This window comes from Dendrobates tinctorius, unplaced genomic scaffold, assembly GCF_039654945.1.
Source record: "Dendrobates tinctorius isolate UK_male_01 unplaced genomic scaffold, ASM3965494v1 ptg000115l, whole genome shotgun sequence".
NCBI lineage: Eukaryota > Metazoa > Chordata > Amphibia > Anura > Dendrobatidae > Dendrobates > Dendrobates tinctorius.
The window spans coordinates 5,123,278-5,140,838 of record NW_027361783.1 but is presented as its reverse complement, the minus strand read 5'-3'; the positions used below and the strand labels follow the sequence as shown (position 1 = coordinate 5,140,838).

Sequence of the window (17,561 nt, the reverse complement as noted above, 5' to 3'; positions counted from 1 at the left end):
CACTAAAGGGGCACCCCCTGAATCTTGCCCTGAGCTCCCTTACGTCCTTAGACGGTTTATTTCACCCCGTGCAGTGATCAGTCTCCTAATACCTGTCTTGCCATAAGCACAGCCCTGGCTAGTGTGTGGCGCAGCAGTAACGCTATTCCTGCTCTATAATACAGACACATACAAAGGAAGACAGGGTAACGAAAACAGAAATTACTCTCAGCGCACCCAGACTGAAGAATAGTATATAATGGGACAGGAAGGGTGAGATAAACCAACAAAAAGAGGAGAAGGTTAACACCAAGCAAACTTCAGGGTGTAGTGATCTATAACTGGCAAGTACTCAAGCTAAAAGGTGAGCATTTATGCCAGAGGGGAGTGGCGAACTCAGAACAGCTGAGAGAGGCTAGGAGACAAACAGAACTATTTAACACCAGAACAAGGGAAATCTGCCCAGCTAACTGGAAGGCAAAGCAGATTCATCCAGCACAGGTGCCCACGTGCTAGTCGCGCGATCTTCTGACTCCTCTCTGTCGCAATATCCCTGCGACAATAAAACCATCAGTCCAGTTGGAAAACAGAAAACAGTAATAGGGAAATGAAAGCAGTAAACAATAAGTGGCATCACATAATGTAAGATAGATGGAATAAGCGAGCACAGGAGAGGAGCTAGACGCCTGTTTCGTTTAGGCTTCTTACCCTCTGGAAGTAAGATAACAGGTGGATGTAGACACAGGTGGATGTAGTACCATTTTGTGTGCATGATTCAGAGGTGCGGTATTTGTGTTGGGGAATTTCTTTATGTGTCTCATTCTCCCATTTTATGTGTTTTTACTCTGATTCAACTAATAAAGTTTGTATATATAGCGGGGAAAAAAGTATTTAGTCAAACACCAATTGCCAAATCAGACAAGGTGATTTTTTGGATTTGTTTTCTCATTTTGACTCTCATAGTTGTGGTCTACCTATGATGTCAAATACAGGCCTCTCATCTTTTTAAGTGAGAGAACTTGCACAATTGGTGGCTGACTAAATATTTGTCTTCCCCACTGTATATATTTTGTTACTTGGACTTCCTTTTCTTTTTGGGTTTAAGTATTTGGCAAAGTAAAGAGGACGTACCTTCGGCAGTCTCAGGCACTGGATATGGCAGCATTCTGCAGCTTGCTCACAGATTTTTTTTTCCTTATTACCAGGTTCTATTTTCTAAGCCATTATTACATAGAAACTAATCCAATATATACTATACTCGCACAAGGGGAAAACATTTTTCATTTACTTTCCAGTGTAATGACAAAAGGTGTTTGTACAAGATTCTATGGTAAATTCCTTCCAGGTCTGTCTATAAGATGTCTCTAGATTGTGAGATATAGATCAGTAATACACGATATATATGTGTGACACAGATGAGACAAATTATTAATATGATAATAAAGTCATTGGGAAATATCTTGTATAATATAGGAATGTTACAATACTGGTAATTACTAAGTTACAGTGGCTATAAAATCATTGTCCATTCTTTTACTTAATAAGTAAAATATAGAAAGCTGATGTATGACAGTCTAGAATTACATAGCTATATGTACCCCAAGAGAGGGTGCAGAATTGTGCAATCACTGATATTACAAAGTCACACCTCATAGAGGTCAATGGAAATTATGGAGCTGTTTCATTAAGACTGGCGGAGCGCACATTTGCCAGAGTTGCTGGAGTAGAAGGCTCCGAATTTATTTAGAGGCTCACGGCACTTAGGCTACACTCCCACTATGAGGAAGTAGCAGTGCTTTGGTTCAGCATATTTTCGGAGCACCACATGAAGCCCCCCCCACACAGGCCGCCCCGAGCATATCATTAACTCAAAACTGAAAATGAAGATTAGACAGCAACCACGTGATGGATTTCATCTACCAAAGTATCATTTTAATCAGTATAACAGCGCCGACCTGACATTGTCTGTAGGCTACTGTACACAATCCTGCTGACAAGTTGCGTTTAGGAGGCCGAGAAAAAGGGACCACCGGCCCGAGCACTGTGGTGCCCAGGAATCTCCCCAGGATACGAAAGCTCTTATTCCCTGATTTATAGTAATTGTGTGAGTCGGAAGAAGTGTGTACTCACGTGAAACAGGCATTGCTCTTTTCACTGACGTCTCTGTGTGCAATTCTATGGCAGAAGTAAATTGCTTTTACTGAAATTGCCAGTACTGAGTGCGGCTCCTCTTGCTCTCCTCTGAATTTTCATGATCTTTACAAGTATCAAGCTGAACACCGCATTTCTTTCTTTTACTGGGTGTAGGGGTAGTGCCAGCAAACTTTCCTTTGAGTCTGGTCTTCAGGAATCTGCCTGGGGACCGAACGTTCTCCGCCCCTGATTTAAAGTGATTCTTATTGACCTCGTATGAAGTTTAGCTTAATTTTCTTTTTCTACCTGAAAAGATTTCATTTTACTGTTCAATTGATTTGTACACATTAAAAGTTGAAAAAGTTCTGAAATTTGTCTTCTTGGTATGATTTTTTACATGACAAAACCTGGCTTTTTAGCAGGGGTGTGTAGGCTTTTTATATCCACATTATGGGCATGCAGGTCTTGAAGCCTAAATCCATTGCCACCGTTACATCTTCTATCTGTTGCTGCATTCCTGTGAAATTAGTGTTTTCATTCATACGCAAATGAAGTGTTGAGGGGGTATTCCCATCTCCAAGATCCAACCCCAATATGTTTTAGTTGTAATAATAATATTAGAAAATCCCTCCAATTAGAAATGTAGTATAAATTTTCGGATTCGCTGTCTCTTTCCTCATGTGCAGGAATTGCAGGACTCTAGGTATGCATGGTTGCGTCCACTGATGAAATGCTAGTAAGCTAGTTGCTAGTGATCGTAACCATGGATACCTAAGGTCATGCAATACCTTGCAAGAGGAAAGAGACATAGTAAATCAGAAAAACTATACTACATTTCTAGTTAGAGGTATTTACTAATATTATTATTATTATACCTACTACATATTGGAACATGATCTTGGAGATGGTAATACCCATTGAAGTGCCCTTGGCATGACAGAGTATTTAAGAAACCACTGTGCCTTCTGAGATTGTTTCCCCAACCAGCACCAACCTTTTGATTAATAGTGGATGTCACACAGACCATGAGTTCTCAGTCAAGCTAAGACCCCTTTCACACATCAGTTTTTTGCCATCAGTCACAATCCATTAAATTTTGAAAAAAAACGGATCCAGCGACTGATGCCGTTGGATCTGTTTTTTTCTCATTGACTTGTATTATGATGGTTCGACGGATCCATCGGAAATTCTTTGTCCGTCGGCTGGAAACAACAGACGTAGGAAGGTCTTTTGTCTCCATCGAAAAGTCGGACAGCGACGGATCTGTTGCCGTCCGTCGTCTGCTAGAATGGACGCCTATGGGCGACGGATCCGTCGTAGTCCGTCACATGATGGAATCCGACGACAGATTCCGTTTTGTTTAACTGATGTAGGGATTCTACTCGCTCAGGTGCAGCGGGAGACAATCAGGAGGCAGGTACCTTTAAAGTTCATGGGGTTTATTGCATCATAAACCCATAAAACAAAAGACCACAAAAGAAATAGCCTTTAGCTCAGGCAAAATACATAACAGATATCCAATCCTTTAGGCTCAGTCCTGGAGCCAGAACACACACGGGAGACTTCCCCTCCCCACATACAACCCTGTGTTTCACGAGCAGTCTATGTTATAAGGGTATAGCCACACCCACGAACCTAGCAGCTGACTGGTCACATGACTGTGACCTCACCACAGGTTCTTGCAATACATTAGCAATATAGTGATATTACTTAGGGCTTACATTACAGAGACAAGTCGTCTCTGAGACACATACCTCCCATCAACTATACAACCCTTAGCCATGCCACATACCTCCCCCCTCTGCCTAAAGCCGTGGGGCTTGGCACTTTCACCTACTAGACAAGGGATTCTTGAGAGGGCATCAGCATTACCATGTAGCTTCCTGGCCCTATGCTCTACATGGAAGTTGAAGTCTTGTAGGGCTAAGAACCAGCGGGTGACCCTAGCATTATTACCGTTTGTTTCCCTCATCCATCTGAGTGGGGCATGGTTGGATATTAACCTAAACTTCCATCCCACCAGGTAGTACCGTAAGGTATCCATTGCCCATTTTATGGCCAAACACTCCTTCTCTACAACTGAGTAATTTCTTTCACAAGAAGACAACTTCCTACTCAGGTAAAGAACAGGATGCTCCTCCCCACGTATCTCCTGGGAAAGGACTGCACCTACCCCGACATCTGAGGCATCTGTCTGAAGGATAAATTCATGTTTAAAGTCTGGGGCCACCAGAACGGGTTGCTTACACAGAGCCCCTTTCATCTCTTGGAAGGCTGACTCTGCCTCTTCGGACCATCTGACGATTACTGACTTTGTCCCCTTTGGAAGATCAGTTAGAGGCGCCGCCATCATGGCAAAGTTTGGGATGAACCTTCTGTAATATCCTACGATCCCCAGGAAGGATTTAACTTGCTTTTTGGACAGAGGTCTCGGCCATGTTTGAATTGCCTCCACTTCAATTGATTTGGGGTTTGATCTCGCCACGCCCCACTACATATCCCAGGTACTTGGCTTCCTCTTTGCCCAAGGCACACTTCTTTGGGTTTATAGTAAACCCCGCCTCCCTTAGAGCATCAAACACTGCTTGGACCTTTTCCAGGTGAGTCTCCCTGTCCGGGGTAAAGATGACAATATCATCAAGGTATGCGGCAGCGTATAGCTTATGAGGCGCAAGAATTCTATCCATAGCCCTCTGGAAGGTCGTCGGAGCACCCTGCAGGCCAAACGGCATCCGGACATACTGGAAGCACACGTCTGGTGTAGAAAATGCAGTCCTCTCCTTGGCTTCCTGTTCCATGGTGATCTGCCAATATCCCTTTGTCAAATCCAAGGTGGTTATATACCTGGCAGGTCCAAGTCTCTCGATGAGCTCATCAACGAGTGGCATGGGATATGCGTCGAATTTGGAGACCTCATTCAGCTTCCGGTAATCGTTGCAGAACCTCCATTCACCATCAAGTTTTCGGACCAGGACAATCGGCTCGACCAGCCGCTCTTGGATTCCTCAATGACCCCGAGCTTCAACATACGCTGCACCTCCTTGGAGATTACTTCTCGACGGGCCTCAGGAATTCAATAAGGCTTCACTTTCACCCGCACATGTGGCTCGGTCAGAACTTCGTGCTCGATGACCTTCGTGCATCCCGGAAATTCTGAAAACAGGTCCCGGTTTCTCTGGAGTAACTCCCGGCACTGCTGTTTCTGGGCCGTCGATAGCGTTTCCGCTATGGTAACCGCTCCAACCTCACCTTCTAGGTTGCCCAGTAAACACGGAGTTACCGCTGGCTCTATGTCTTGCCACGGCCTGAGGAGGTTGACATGGTAAACCTGGTATGGTTTCCGCCTTCCGGGTTGGTGAATTTTATAATTTCTCCACCATCTCATACGTCCCTTGCCACTTGGCCAAGAACTTACTCTCCACTGTCGGAATTAGCACGAGAACTCGGTCTCCCGGACTGAACTGCCTCACTCTTGCTGACCGGTTGTAGTCCCTGGCCTGAGCCTCTTGTGCCTGGCGTAGATGTTCTTTAACAATGGGCATCACCTTTGCAATCCTCTGCTGCATCAGTGCCACATGCTTAATGGCGCTTCTGTGGGGCGTGACTTCGGCTTCCCAGGTTTCCTTGGCTATATCTAGGAGACCTTGTGGATGTCGGCCATACAGAAGCTCGAAGGGCGAGAACCCCGTGGAAGCCTGGGAAACTTCACGGATAGAAAACAGCAGATACGGTAAGAGACAATCCCAGTCTCTACCGTCTTTCTCTATGGCTTTTCTTAGCATGCTCTTCAGTGTTATGTTAAATATCTCAACAAGGCCATTTGATTGCGGATGGTACACTGAAGTCCTCAACTGGGAGATGTGCAGAACCTTGCACAACTCCCTCATCACCTTGCTCATGAAAGGTGTTCCCTGGTCGGTCAGGATCTCCTTCAGCAAACCCGTCCGGGAAAATACATGGACCAGCTCGCAGGCTATACTCTTCACAGAGGGGTTTCTCAGGGGAATTGCCTCAGGATAGCGTGTGGCATAGTTCAGGATGACTAATATATACTGATGGCCCCGGGCTGATTTAACTAAGGGACCGGCCAAGTCCATGGCAATTCTCTCAAATGGCACCTCAGTAATGGGCAATGGCACAAGGGGGTTCCGGAAGTGAGATGTGGGGGCAGTTAACTGACATGTCGGGCAGGACCTGCAATAGTTTCCTGTCTCCCGGTGACATCCAGGCCAATAGAACCTCTGGACAACCCGTTCCTGCGTTTTTTCCACCCCCAGGTGTCCCCCCAAGATGTGTGAATGGGCCATGTCCAACCAGGTGCAACAGGTCGAACATTTGGGAGCGCAGCGGTTTGTCCCGGTGATAGGCCCAGCGGTGAACTCGCTGTGCCCTGATAGTCATTGTCACCCCCAAACGTGTGAGAATTTCCGCTTTAAGTTTGGGATACTCCTTGGTGTTTTGTACAGTCAAGTCATAGTATGCCTTCTGGGGCCCCCCCCGTCAGGTATGGGGCCAGTACCTCTGCCCACTGCTCTGGCTGATGTTTTTGCCTCTCAGCCACCCTCTCAAATACCGTCAGGAAGGCCGCCACATCATCCTCAGGGGTCATTTTCTGTAATGCGCGTCTTACCGCCTTCCCAACGTGGGTGGCTTCACCCCGACCTGGGGTTGGGGCGCTCGTCCTGCCCTCCTGGATGGCGGTTGCCAGAAGCTGCATCTGCTGCCGTTGCTCCTGCTGGCTCTGCTGGAACTGCTGCCGTTGCTCCTGCTGGCTCTGCTGTAACAACAGCCTGTTGTTCTCCTGTTGCTGTGACTGGGACTGGACCAGGTGTTTCAGCAGGTCCTCCATTATTCCAGGTAGTGCTTTTTGCCTCGCTGAAAACTTGACCCAGGACATGCAGCAACTGTCTCAAGTCTCTGCTGGAAACGCTGCTCGCACGTCTAGCACCAATTGTAGGGATTCTACTCGCTCAGGTGCAGCGGGAGACAATCAGGAGGCAGGTACCTTTTAAAGTTCATGGGGTTTATTGCATCATAAACCCATAAAACAAAAGAGCACAAAAGAAATAGCCTTTAGCTCAGGCAAAATACATAACAAATGTCCAATCCTTTAGGCTCAGTCCTGGAGCCAGAACACACACGGGAGACTTCCCCTCCCCACATACAACCCTGTGTTTCAGGAGCAGTCTACGTTATAAGAGTATAGCCACACCCACGAACCTAGCATCTGACTGGTCACATGACTGTGACCTCAACACAGGTCCTTGCAATACATTAGCAATATAGTGATATTACTTAGGGCTTACATTACAGAGACAAGTTGTCTCTGAGACACATACCTCCCATCAACTATACAACCCTTAGTCATGCCACACTGAGCATGCTCAGTTTACATCTAGTCACTGGTGTCAGCTGGTGGGATAACTGATCCCTTCATCCGACACCTACTACTACGAATTGCGGTGAAAGCAGGATTGGCGGATGGGAGTATTCATCTGCCGCTCCTGAGCTGGATATAAATAAATAATAATAAAAAAAAAACGGCGTGGGTCTCCCCCTATTTTTGATAACCAGCCAGACGAAACTCACAGCTGGGGCAGCAACCATCAGCTGTCAGCTTCAGGAAGACTAGTTATCAAGAATAAAGGGGTTCCCATGCTTTTTTTTTAAATTATTTATTTATCTATTAGATGCGCCAATTCTGGCGCTTTGCCCGCCTCTTACCACTTGCCCTATAGCGGTGGCAAGTGGGGTAATAAGGGGTTAATGTCACCTTGCTATTGAAAGGTGACATTAAGCCGGGTTAATAATGGAGAGTTGTCAATAAGACACATATCCATTATTAACCCTTGAATAGTAAAGAGTTAAAAAAAAAATACACACAAATTAACTAAAAATTCTTTTAATGAAATAATCACACCAAGTTTTTGACAACATTTATTAATCTGCTAATCCAAAAAAAGACCATGTTCTGTAAAAAAATATAATAAAAAAACAGCAATATACATACCTTTCTGCTGTTCAGTCAGGTCCCCAATGTGCAATCCATCACAAGGTGTTAACTAGTTTACAACAGGGACCGGTGCTAATGTTACCGGCCCCGCTGTAAACCACTGCAGAATAAATGAATTCATCTCTGCGTAGGTGCTCCGGCTGACCGGGGATGAACTAATAAGCTTGGGAAAGTTTCTGAACTTTTTCCCACGCTGTCAGTTCACAGCTGGTCCAATGGGGAGTCTGCGCAGCTTCTGACTACCGCTGACATCAGTGAGTCTGCTCGGAGTCCCTGGCTGACCTGAGGTGAACTGACAGCGTGGGAAAAAGTTCAGAAACTTTTCCACGCTATCGAGTTCACTTCAGGTCAGCCAGGGACTCAGCGCAACCTCACTGACGTCAGCGGTAGTCACTGAGGCTGTGCAGACTCCCCGTTGTAAACTAGTTAACCCCATGTAATGGATTGCAGCGGGGGATCTGACTGAACGGCGATCCATGTATATTGTTGTTTTTTTTATTACATTTTTTTTTACAGAATATGATCTTTTTTGGATTAGCAGATTAATTAATGTTGTCAAAAACTTGGTGTGATTATTTCATTACAAGAATTTTTAATTAATGTGTGTGTGTGTGTGTGTGTCTTTTTTTAACCCTTTACTATTCTAGGGTTAATAATGGATAGGTGTCTTATTGACACCTCTCCATTATTAACCCGGCTTTATGTCACCTTTCAATAGCAAGGTGACATTAACCCCTTTATTACCCCATATGCCACCGCTACACGGCAGTGGGGAGAGAGGGACTAAGTGCCAGAATTGGCGCATCTTATAGATGCGCCATTTCTGGGGTGGCTGCGGGCTGGTATTTGTAGCCAGGTGGGGCCAATATCCATGGCCTCTTTCTAGGCTATGAATATTAGCCCACAGCTGTCTGCGTAGCCTTTCTGGCTATAAAATATAGGGGGACCCCACATCATTTTTTGGGGGGGTCCCCCAACCCAATTTTAATAGCCAGTAAAGGCTATGCAGACAGTTGCGGGCTGATATTCATAGCCTGGGAAGGGGCCATGGATATTGGCTCCCCCGTGGCTACAAATATTGGCCTCCGGCCGTCGGCTTTCCCCCTCTGGCGCAGAAAATTGCGCGGGAGCCCACGCCATTTTTTTTCTAAATATATATGGCTATATATCTATGGATATACCATAGATATATAGCCATAGATATAGCCATAGATAGATCTATGGCTATATCTATGGCTATGTCTATAGATATATCTATACATGTAGCTATGGATATATCTATGGATATCTATGTATTCTATCTATCTATCTATCCCATATCTATATATCTGTCTATCTGTCTGTGTGTTTTTTAAAAACAGATCCGTCAAAAAACGGACGAAATGGATGAAAAAAATGGACGCAACAGATCCGTTTTTTCGACGGATCCGTCAGCCGGATCCGTTGAAAAAACAGATCCGTCGCATCAGTTTTTCACAATCTGTGACGGATCCATCGAGCCGACGGATGTTGACTAACGTCAAAAAACTGAAGTGTGAAAGAGGCTGGTGAGGGTGGGGAAACAACCTGGGGAGGCTGTGGTTTCTTAAGAGCTTTGTCAGACCTAGGTCACTTCAATTGCATATGAATTAAACCATTATTATTTAGGAATGCAGCAACAAATAGAAGATATAAAGGTGCTGATGTATTTATATTTAAAAAAAAATTGCATGTGTATGTTTTTTGAAGGGGAAAGGGGGGTAGGAACTTACTGGCAGATTCCTTTTAAATCCAGGCACTTGCAAGCACCCTGAGTTTCCATCTTTCAATTAATTAAAAATCAGTGCCAAGAAAGATTAGTATTGCTAGTTTATTATTTTCACCCATGTAAGTATAAGCTATGTGGTGGTTTCCCATTTACGGTATAAGTTTTGAAGTTTATTATTTTTCTCTAGACTCCGGAGCACCTGTGAAACTGCCTTGTATGCCAGGGAAGATGTCTCCTCCACTACCTCCAAAGAAAGTCATGATATGCATGCCGCTAGGAGGATCAGACTATCCCCACTCCTATTCCAATCAGAAGAGCTCCCAGCATCATCACACCATCCTCCCATCTCAACTAGCCGTCCATCAGCACCAGCTTCAGTACGGAAGCCAGCATCTCTCAACTGGATCCAGTTCAGTGCCCATTCATCCATCCATACCTCCAGGATGCAGGGTCATTGAGGAGCTCAACAAGACACTTGCTATGACCATGCAAAGGTTGGAAAGGTAAGTAGAGCCATAGTCTGCCCTGCTGTGTCATTTAGAAATATGATGAGAACTGTACTATTACCTCCATTTTTTAATAACTAAGAGGACATGCTATAAGAAAAAAGGATCCAAATGGATCTACAGCATGTGAGACGAAAGCTTCTTGTGCGGTATGGTGTTTGCTCCTTATGTATGTATGTGTATTTCAGATTGTGTGGTCTTTCAATAGCTCTTTTCCATTGACAGTGTCCCGCAGACCCCTTTTCTCCGTGGAAAGGTCACCAGCAGATTTATTCAACAAGGCACTTTCTGTAATGGCTCCTAGTCATCAGTGCTCCGCCACAATTTCTATAGAGGTTTGGGAGTATGATGGAAATGTGAATTACCAAGCAATCAGCGTGCCTTCTATCCATTTGTTGGTGGTTCAGATGTGATTGGACCGTGTCAGCATTTCTATTCTACAAAGTTCCAGCGAATGCCAATTACCAATCTCCCTGCCTTCTTGTGTCTTCTTCAACTATTTGGAGCACTGGGAATGTAGCCGAGTCCACTTTTTTCGTTCAGCTGTAATATTCAGATAGGAGAATCAAACAGATGCATTCTGAATTACCATAGCTCTAACACTACTGAGCTGCTCAGCTGAAAGGAGAAGTATCATATAAGTGCTAACAGCATCACATGGGGCCCAAAGTCCCCTCCGCCACACCTGTATGTAGCGCATCGTAAGTGAAGGGGGATCTGGGACAGATTTTACATTGGGGCCCAAGAGCTTAAAGTCACACCTCTGAAGGGAATTGTAAAGAAAACGATTGTGACCACGATATTAAGGACAAACTGTCAGTGGTCCACCGGGTTGAAAAAAACGTTTGCTTTTTTATTGCGTTGTAAATTCCTATTCTTTAACCCCTTAGTGACAGAGCCAATTTGGTACTTAATGACCAGGCCAATTTTTACAATTCTGGCCACTGTCACTTTATGAGGTTACAGCTCTGGAACGCTTCAACGTATCCCACTGATTCTGAGATTCTTTTTTCATGACATATTGTAGTAGTAAAATTTCTTTAATATGACTTGCCTTTATTTATGAAAAAAGCGGAAATTTGGCAAAAATGTTGAAAATTTTGCAGTTTTAAAACTTAATTTTTATGCCCTTAAATCAGAGTCATATTGCACAAAATAGTTCATAAATAACATTTCCCACGTGTCTACTTTAAGTCAGCACAATTTTGGAAACGTAATTTTTTTTTTTCATTAGGACTTTATAAGGGTTAAAAATTGACCAGCGATTTCTCATTTTTCCAATAAAATTTACAAAACCATTTTTGGGGGGACCACATCACATTTGAAGTGAGTTTGGGGGGTCAATATGACAGAAAATACCCAAAAGGGACACCTTTTTAAAAACTGCCCTCCTCAAGGTGCTCAAAACCATATTCAAGAAGTATATTAATCCTTCAGGTGCTTCACGAGATCTAAAGCAACGTGGAAGGAAAAAGTGAACATCTTACTTTTTTCACAAAAAATGTACTTTAGACCCAACCTTTTTTTTCACAAGGGTAATAAGAGAAATGGACCACAAAATTTGTTGTGCAATTTCTCCTGAATACACCTATACCTCGTATGTGGGGGAAAGCCACTGTTTGGGCACATGACAGAGCTCAGAAGGGAGGGAACACCGTTTGACTTTTTGAACGCAAAATTGTCTGGAATCAATGACGGACGCCGTGTTGCGTTTGTAGACACCCTGATGTACCTAAATAGTGGAAACCCCCCAATTCTAATGCCAACCCTAACACAGCCCTACACTCAACACTTACCCCAACACACCCTTAACCCTAATCCCATCCCTAACCACAACCCTAACCCTAGACCAACCCAAACCTAAGCTCTAACCCTAGCCCCAATCCTAACCCTAGAACAATCCTATCCCTAGCTCTAGCCCCAACCCTAGCCCAACCCTAACCCTAGCTATAACTCCAACCCTATCCCTAGCTATAATCCTAAACCTAGCCCCAACCCTAACCCTAGCTATAACCCCAACCCTAGCCCAACCCTATCCCTAGCTATAACCCCAACCCTAGCTCTAAACTAACCCTAACAATAGCCCCAACCATAATCCTTTTGGAAAAGTGGAAATAAATATTTTTCTAATTTTATTATTTTTACCTAAACAAGGGGTTGATAAAGAGGGGTTTATTTACTACTTTTTTTATTTTGATCACTGTGATAGGGTCTATAACAGTGATCAAAATAAACCAATAGGAAAAATTTCCTATTGTTGCCGGGTGCCGACCGGCAGATCTCGGCGGTACTGGTCATGTGTCCTCCATTTTCTTCCTTCCTTAAAGGTAGTTATTCCTCAGCGCCACTTTTTAACGGTTCTGAGAGATAAGGCTGTAGTGCTTCCCAGTGTCGCAAAATCTCTGGGGTCTCAGCTACCGTGGGTAGCTGAGACCCTTGGAAACATGATCAAGGCTGGCTTCAACGGTCCCCTGTAACATGATCGCAAAAAAAAAATAAAAAAGTCAAATCTAAAATTCATTTCTCTCTCCACTGATATCATCTGAAATATCAGAGAAGAAAAAAATGGGGTCCCCTGAGCCCCCCAATACCTCCGCCATTCCCAGGCCCTCCTACTCTGTCCCCCTGGCCTCCGGGTCATATTCTTGGAAAAAAAAATGTCAGGTGCAATTTGCCGGCCGGTACACAGCAACAATAGGGATAGCAGCTTTCTGCCTATACACAGTGTTCACAGGAAGCAGCCAATCAGTGGTCTGGGCAGGGTTACTCATAGTTCAGCATTCAGAGAACTGGTAGATCTACAGCATATTAAACAGTGATTGTATCAAGACTACAGAAAGTAGTCTAGTAAGTGACACATTACTGGAATCAGGGTCTGTGTCTTCACATTGTGCTCCTGTCAGATTGAGTAGCAAACACTTGGTGACAAATTCTTCCTCCTGTGAAGCTTGAGGCAGCACTGGGATATTCATTCATGTGAATGAAAGTAAAATAAAGCTTAAAGCCAAGCAGCCCTGTCGCCATAGACATTGTGTAAAGGTTATTTGTGTGGCTGTCCAGAGCACAGTTGTTCTGGGGACACTGATTGTCCCATTGTAGTGCAGCTTGTATATAATGGTGTGAGTATATAATTCTGTATAGAAGACAGCGTGATCCTTGTCTTGGCTATAACCTGCCAGTGATGATGATTAGTGGGATGTTATCTTGGGTTTTCTGCCTTGTTAGAAGACAGTGCTCACTATCGTGTATACCCCAGATGGCAGAATCCTGCAGTCGGGGATGCGTCTATCTTGTTAATGCTGGTGGAGTCAGACTAAGAATGTGTGTAATTTCCAGCAGTTACCGCAGGGATTTGGAAATGTGAACACTTCTAGGATTCATGAGTCTCTTTTGAACTATCTATTTCTACAGGACTATATTATCAGACATTTTTCTCAAATACATGTAATTAACAAATGGATGATTTTCCTCAGTATTACAGGAACGCAGGTTCTTACTGTCACTTCACCAGAATGAGCGCAATCTGGTGAGATTTTCTTCTCTCCGAGGCTCCCACTATGAGGGGGGGGTGGGCATTTGGAGCATTTTACTTAGACCGCTTCAGGATTTGGGATCAGATCAATTTACCTGTTACACCTTTTTGTCAAGTCAATGCTCCATAGAGGACAAAATACAATCATGGTGAATTCATTCATAAACACAGATTGAACTTTACTACATTCTGAGTGTTATTGTGTTACTATTCATCAACCATGTAATATGAAACCCAAGAAAAGGAGGCGAACACAGCTGCTTCTAAAGGGTAAATCTGCAAAGTAAGCACAAAGCTGCTTGTAAAGGGTTTAGCTGAGTGTCATACTCATACTACATACACACAAGCTAATAGCAACCTCTTTTGCTACTTCCTCTCTCCACCTATTCCACACACAACGTTACATCTCATGATGATTTATGGTCCCAAACCACCAGGATAGTAACATTACAATGATACTTTTTAATCTGCTGCCTTATTCAATATAATGGAGAAAAGGAACTTTGAATGGTGCATATAAGTGCTTGCAAGGAGTCACAGGCGGAGGATACCCTCTTCATAGTAGTAATGTTGGTTGATCCTCTTCCAAGATGGGATGTCAATCATTTTAGGATCAGGACCTGCCAGCTTCACTATTCAAGAGAACGGCTCCACCCACTTGACTCTTTACCAGATATGAATGCAACTTACTTATGTATTTTCATTTGACAGTATTACCATATGATTATATAGCTGTAATAGTTTCCAACAGTAATTGATTACAATTTATTCTACATCAATTTTTTTTTGTAGCTCGGGGTTACATGGTGGGGACAGCATGTCAAAGTCAGGACTTGGTGGATATGCTGACATGAGACAAGTGCCAACTGTTGTTATTGAATGTGAAGATGATAAAGAAAATGTGCCTCATGAATCAATCTATGATGACTCCTCATGCCTGTACTCAAGAGACGATGAAGACGATACGGATGATGATGACGATGATGATGATGATGATGATGACGACAGCTCACTATACACAAGTAAGTGCGCAAGCTTTTAGATATGGAAGTAATTCAAGGATGATTATAAAGTTTACAGACACATTAGAAAACATTCTAAAAAGAAATAACTACAGCAATTGATATGTTACCTATCACCAAATCAATTGCAGGGAGTCTTCAGGAGGTCTAAGATACAAAAAGTCTTTAAAGAAGTTGTCCCCTATTAGAAAATCATTGTTCCCAGATCGGGCATCATCTTGGTCAGTGAGCTCAGCGGCTCTGCCTGTGTAAGTGGAACACCCCTCCCCCCAGCACCTGAGCCACTGAGCTCACTGACTGGCTGCTGCACTATCGATGTGACAGGTGCGCCGCAGCCAATACTGGGCACTGTGAGCAGCGCCAGAGACTCAGTGCTGGACCCAGAGAGGGTGAATATAATGCAGTTTGTTATACTGCTGTCAAGGAAGATGATTTTTTATAAGGGGTCAACACATTTAAGAAATTCTATGATTGGAAACATTTCTTTATTTCTTTACCACTATGGTTTACTGAGCTGAACATTAGATTGAAAGTAATGATATGCAAATTTGTTAAATGGAGGCATAACTTGAGGTTCCTAGATGATGCAAAACCTATAACAAGGATCTCAATAAACAAACTGAAGTCAAAATCCAAAGATCATACCCACAGTGAAATCTCTGCAACATGATGCAGATAGCGTTGTCCCGACATTTGGGTGAAGTTACGATTACATTCCTACTTGGTCCTGCTCCAGTGAGGTGTGCCGCTGCCACCATGTGCAATCCCCGGGCGGTGCCAGTGATAGAGGAGACATTGCTATCACCATCACTGGACGGCACAGGCACTGTCCAGCCAAGAATACTGATATGGCTAGGACCTGTATACCGTCCCACCAGAAAAAATGGGTGAGTGTGCTGTCCAACAGATCAGCGGGTGTAATCAGCGCCCAACTGTGGCCTATTGGGCAGTACCACACTCTACTTAAACTTCTGGCAGTCTGCTGGGGATTGCCACTTATTGTGTTTGATTGTATGTATCTGGTCCTGTATCTTCTCATACCCTGATTCTGATTGGTTGTATTTCCCAAAATCATGACTCCGGTTGACTGACCTAATGGTACCTAACCCTGCCTGTCTTCTTGACTACAGTTTTGTCTTCTTATTTTGACCCTGATTCTTGCCTGTATAGTTTTACCACTCTTGCCTCATGCTCGCTCCTCCAGCCCGCAGCTAGTCCATGGATGCAACTCATGGGGCACTGATGTAAGTCCAGATCACTTCATAGGGTTTACAGGGTGAAGGCCAGGGCTATTCTGGGACCTAATGTGGAGTGAGTAGCCCCAAGTCTGTCCGTGGTTGAATTTTTCTGCTGACGACCCCTGACTGACTTATAGGACTACTAGTAACAGTGATGCCACAGAGCAGGACTGAGCCACACAGGGAGCATCAGCATGCAGGGATAATCCACAAAACAGGACTAAAAAATATAATGATGTCATAATACACTCAGTAGATAATGAAGTGAAGTAATTGGAACAGGAGTGATATCATAGAATGTAAATTACCGTCTGTGCACAATGATGTCACATAAGAGATATAAGAAACACACTAGAAGGATGTCTTACCACAAAGGTAATAAAGATAAAAGGTAGTGTACAGTAATGTCATAAAAAATAGAAGAATAAGCAATGATGTCACATGAAATGAATACCGACAGCGTTATAATATGATGATGATGCCCATAGCGATATCACAGGACGAGGTGATAAAGAATAAGAAAAATACTTGCTTTGGCAGAAACTTATATACTCTATATATTCTTGAACCAATGAATCTGTTATATACACACACATAAATTTATTATAACACGACTGTAACAGTAGCAGGACTCCCCCTTTCCTCCTAACCCTCCCAGTCATTTACTGTTCATTTATTTCCCCTCTCCCTCATCCACCCGATTCTTGTTTTATTGTTATTACTGTCCTCATCAAAGTCTGTGCTCGAATCTTATAGTCTCAAAAATAAAACATAGAAAAGATAGGCAATAATTACTACTAATAAATATGCAGTAATAGGCTATGTGCACACGTTACTTATTCTGCTTTGGAATTTTCCACGCAGAATTTACTAAATCCGCAGGTCAAATGACCTGCATTTTTCCTGCGGATTTAGTGCATGTTTTGTGCGGTTTTCCATCTGCAGATTTCTAGAATGGAGCAGGTGGAAAACTGCAGCAAAAACGCACAAAAGAAGTGACATGCTGCATTTTTCATTCCGCACCAAATCCGCGTAGAAAAAAACACAGCATGTGCCAGCGGATTTTGTTTTACATAGCCAATAATGGTACTGTACATCACATGCAGTTCTGCTGCGAATCCGCAGGGCCAAATCCACTGCGGATCCACAGCAGAATCCGCACCGTGTGCACAGAGACATAAAGTAGTAGGAAAAATAAATAAATAAACAATGAAACAATAATGCCCAGTTAGGGCGCAGGACAGGGACAATACACAGTAAAGATACAGTATACAGAGAAAAAACCCTTGTCTTGCTGTGTTGTTAGGGTTCGAGTGCGACTGAAATTTCTGCAACCATAAAGTTCTAAGGGTGTGTGCACACGCTGCGGATTCTGCTGCGGTTCCGCAGCG

The 17,561-nt window shown here is 43.7% G+C and overlaps 1 protein-coding gene across 8 annotated transcripts in view; it reads left to right on the top strand.

The window, feature by feature from the left end:
- Nucleotides 1-17,561, top strand: part of PHACTR1 (phosphatase and actin regulator 1) — a 530,355-nt gene that overhangs the window by 486,419 nt on the left and 26,375 nt on the right. For all 8 annotated transcript variants that reach the window (XM_073589964.1, XM_073589968.1, XM_073589963.1 and 5 more), the window contains 2 exons: nucleotides 10,060-10,375; nucleotides 14,703-14,932. In XM_073589964.1, coding sequence (XP_073446065.1) covers nucleotides 10,060-10,375; nucleotides 14,703-14,932 — 546 coding nt within the window. The remainder of the gene's footprint in view (nucleotides 1-10,059; nucleotides 10,376-14,702; nucleotides 14,933-17,561) is intronic.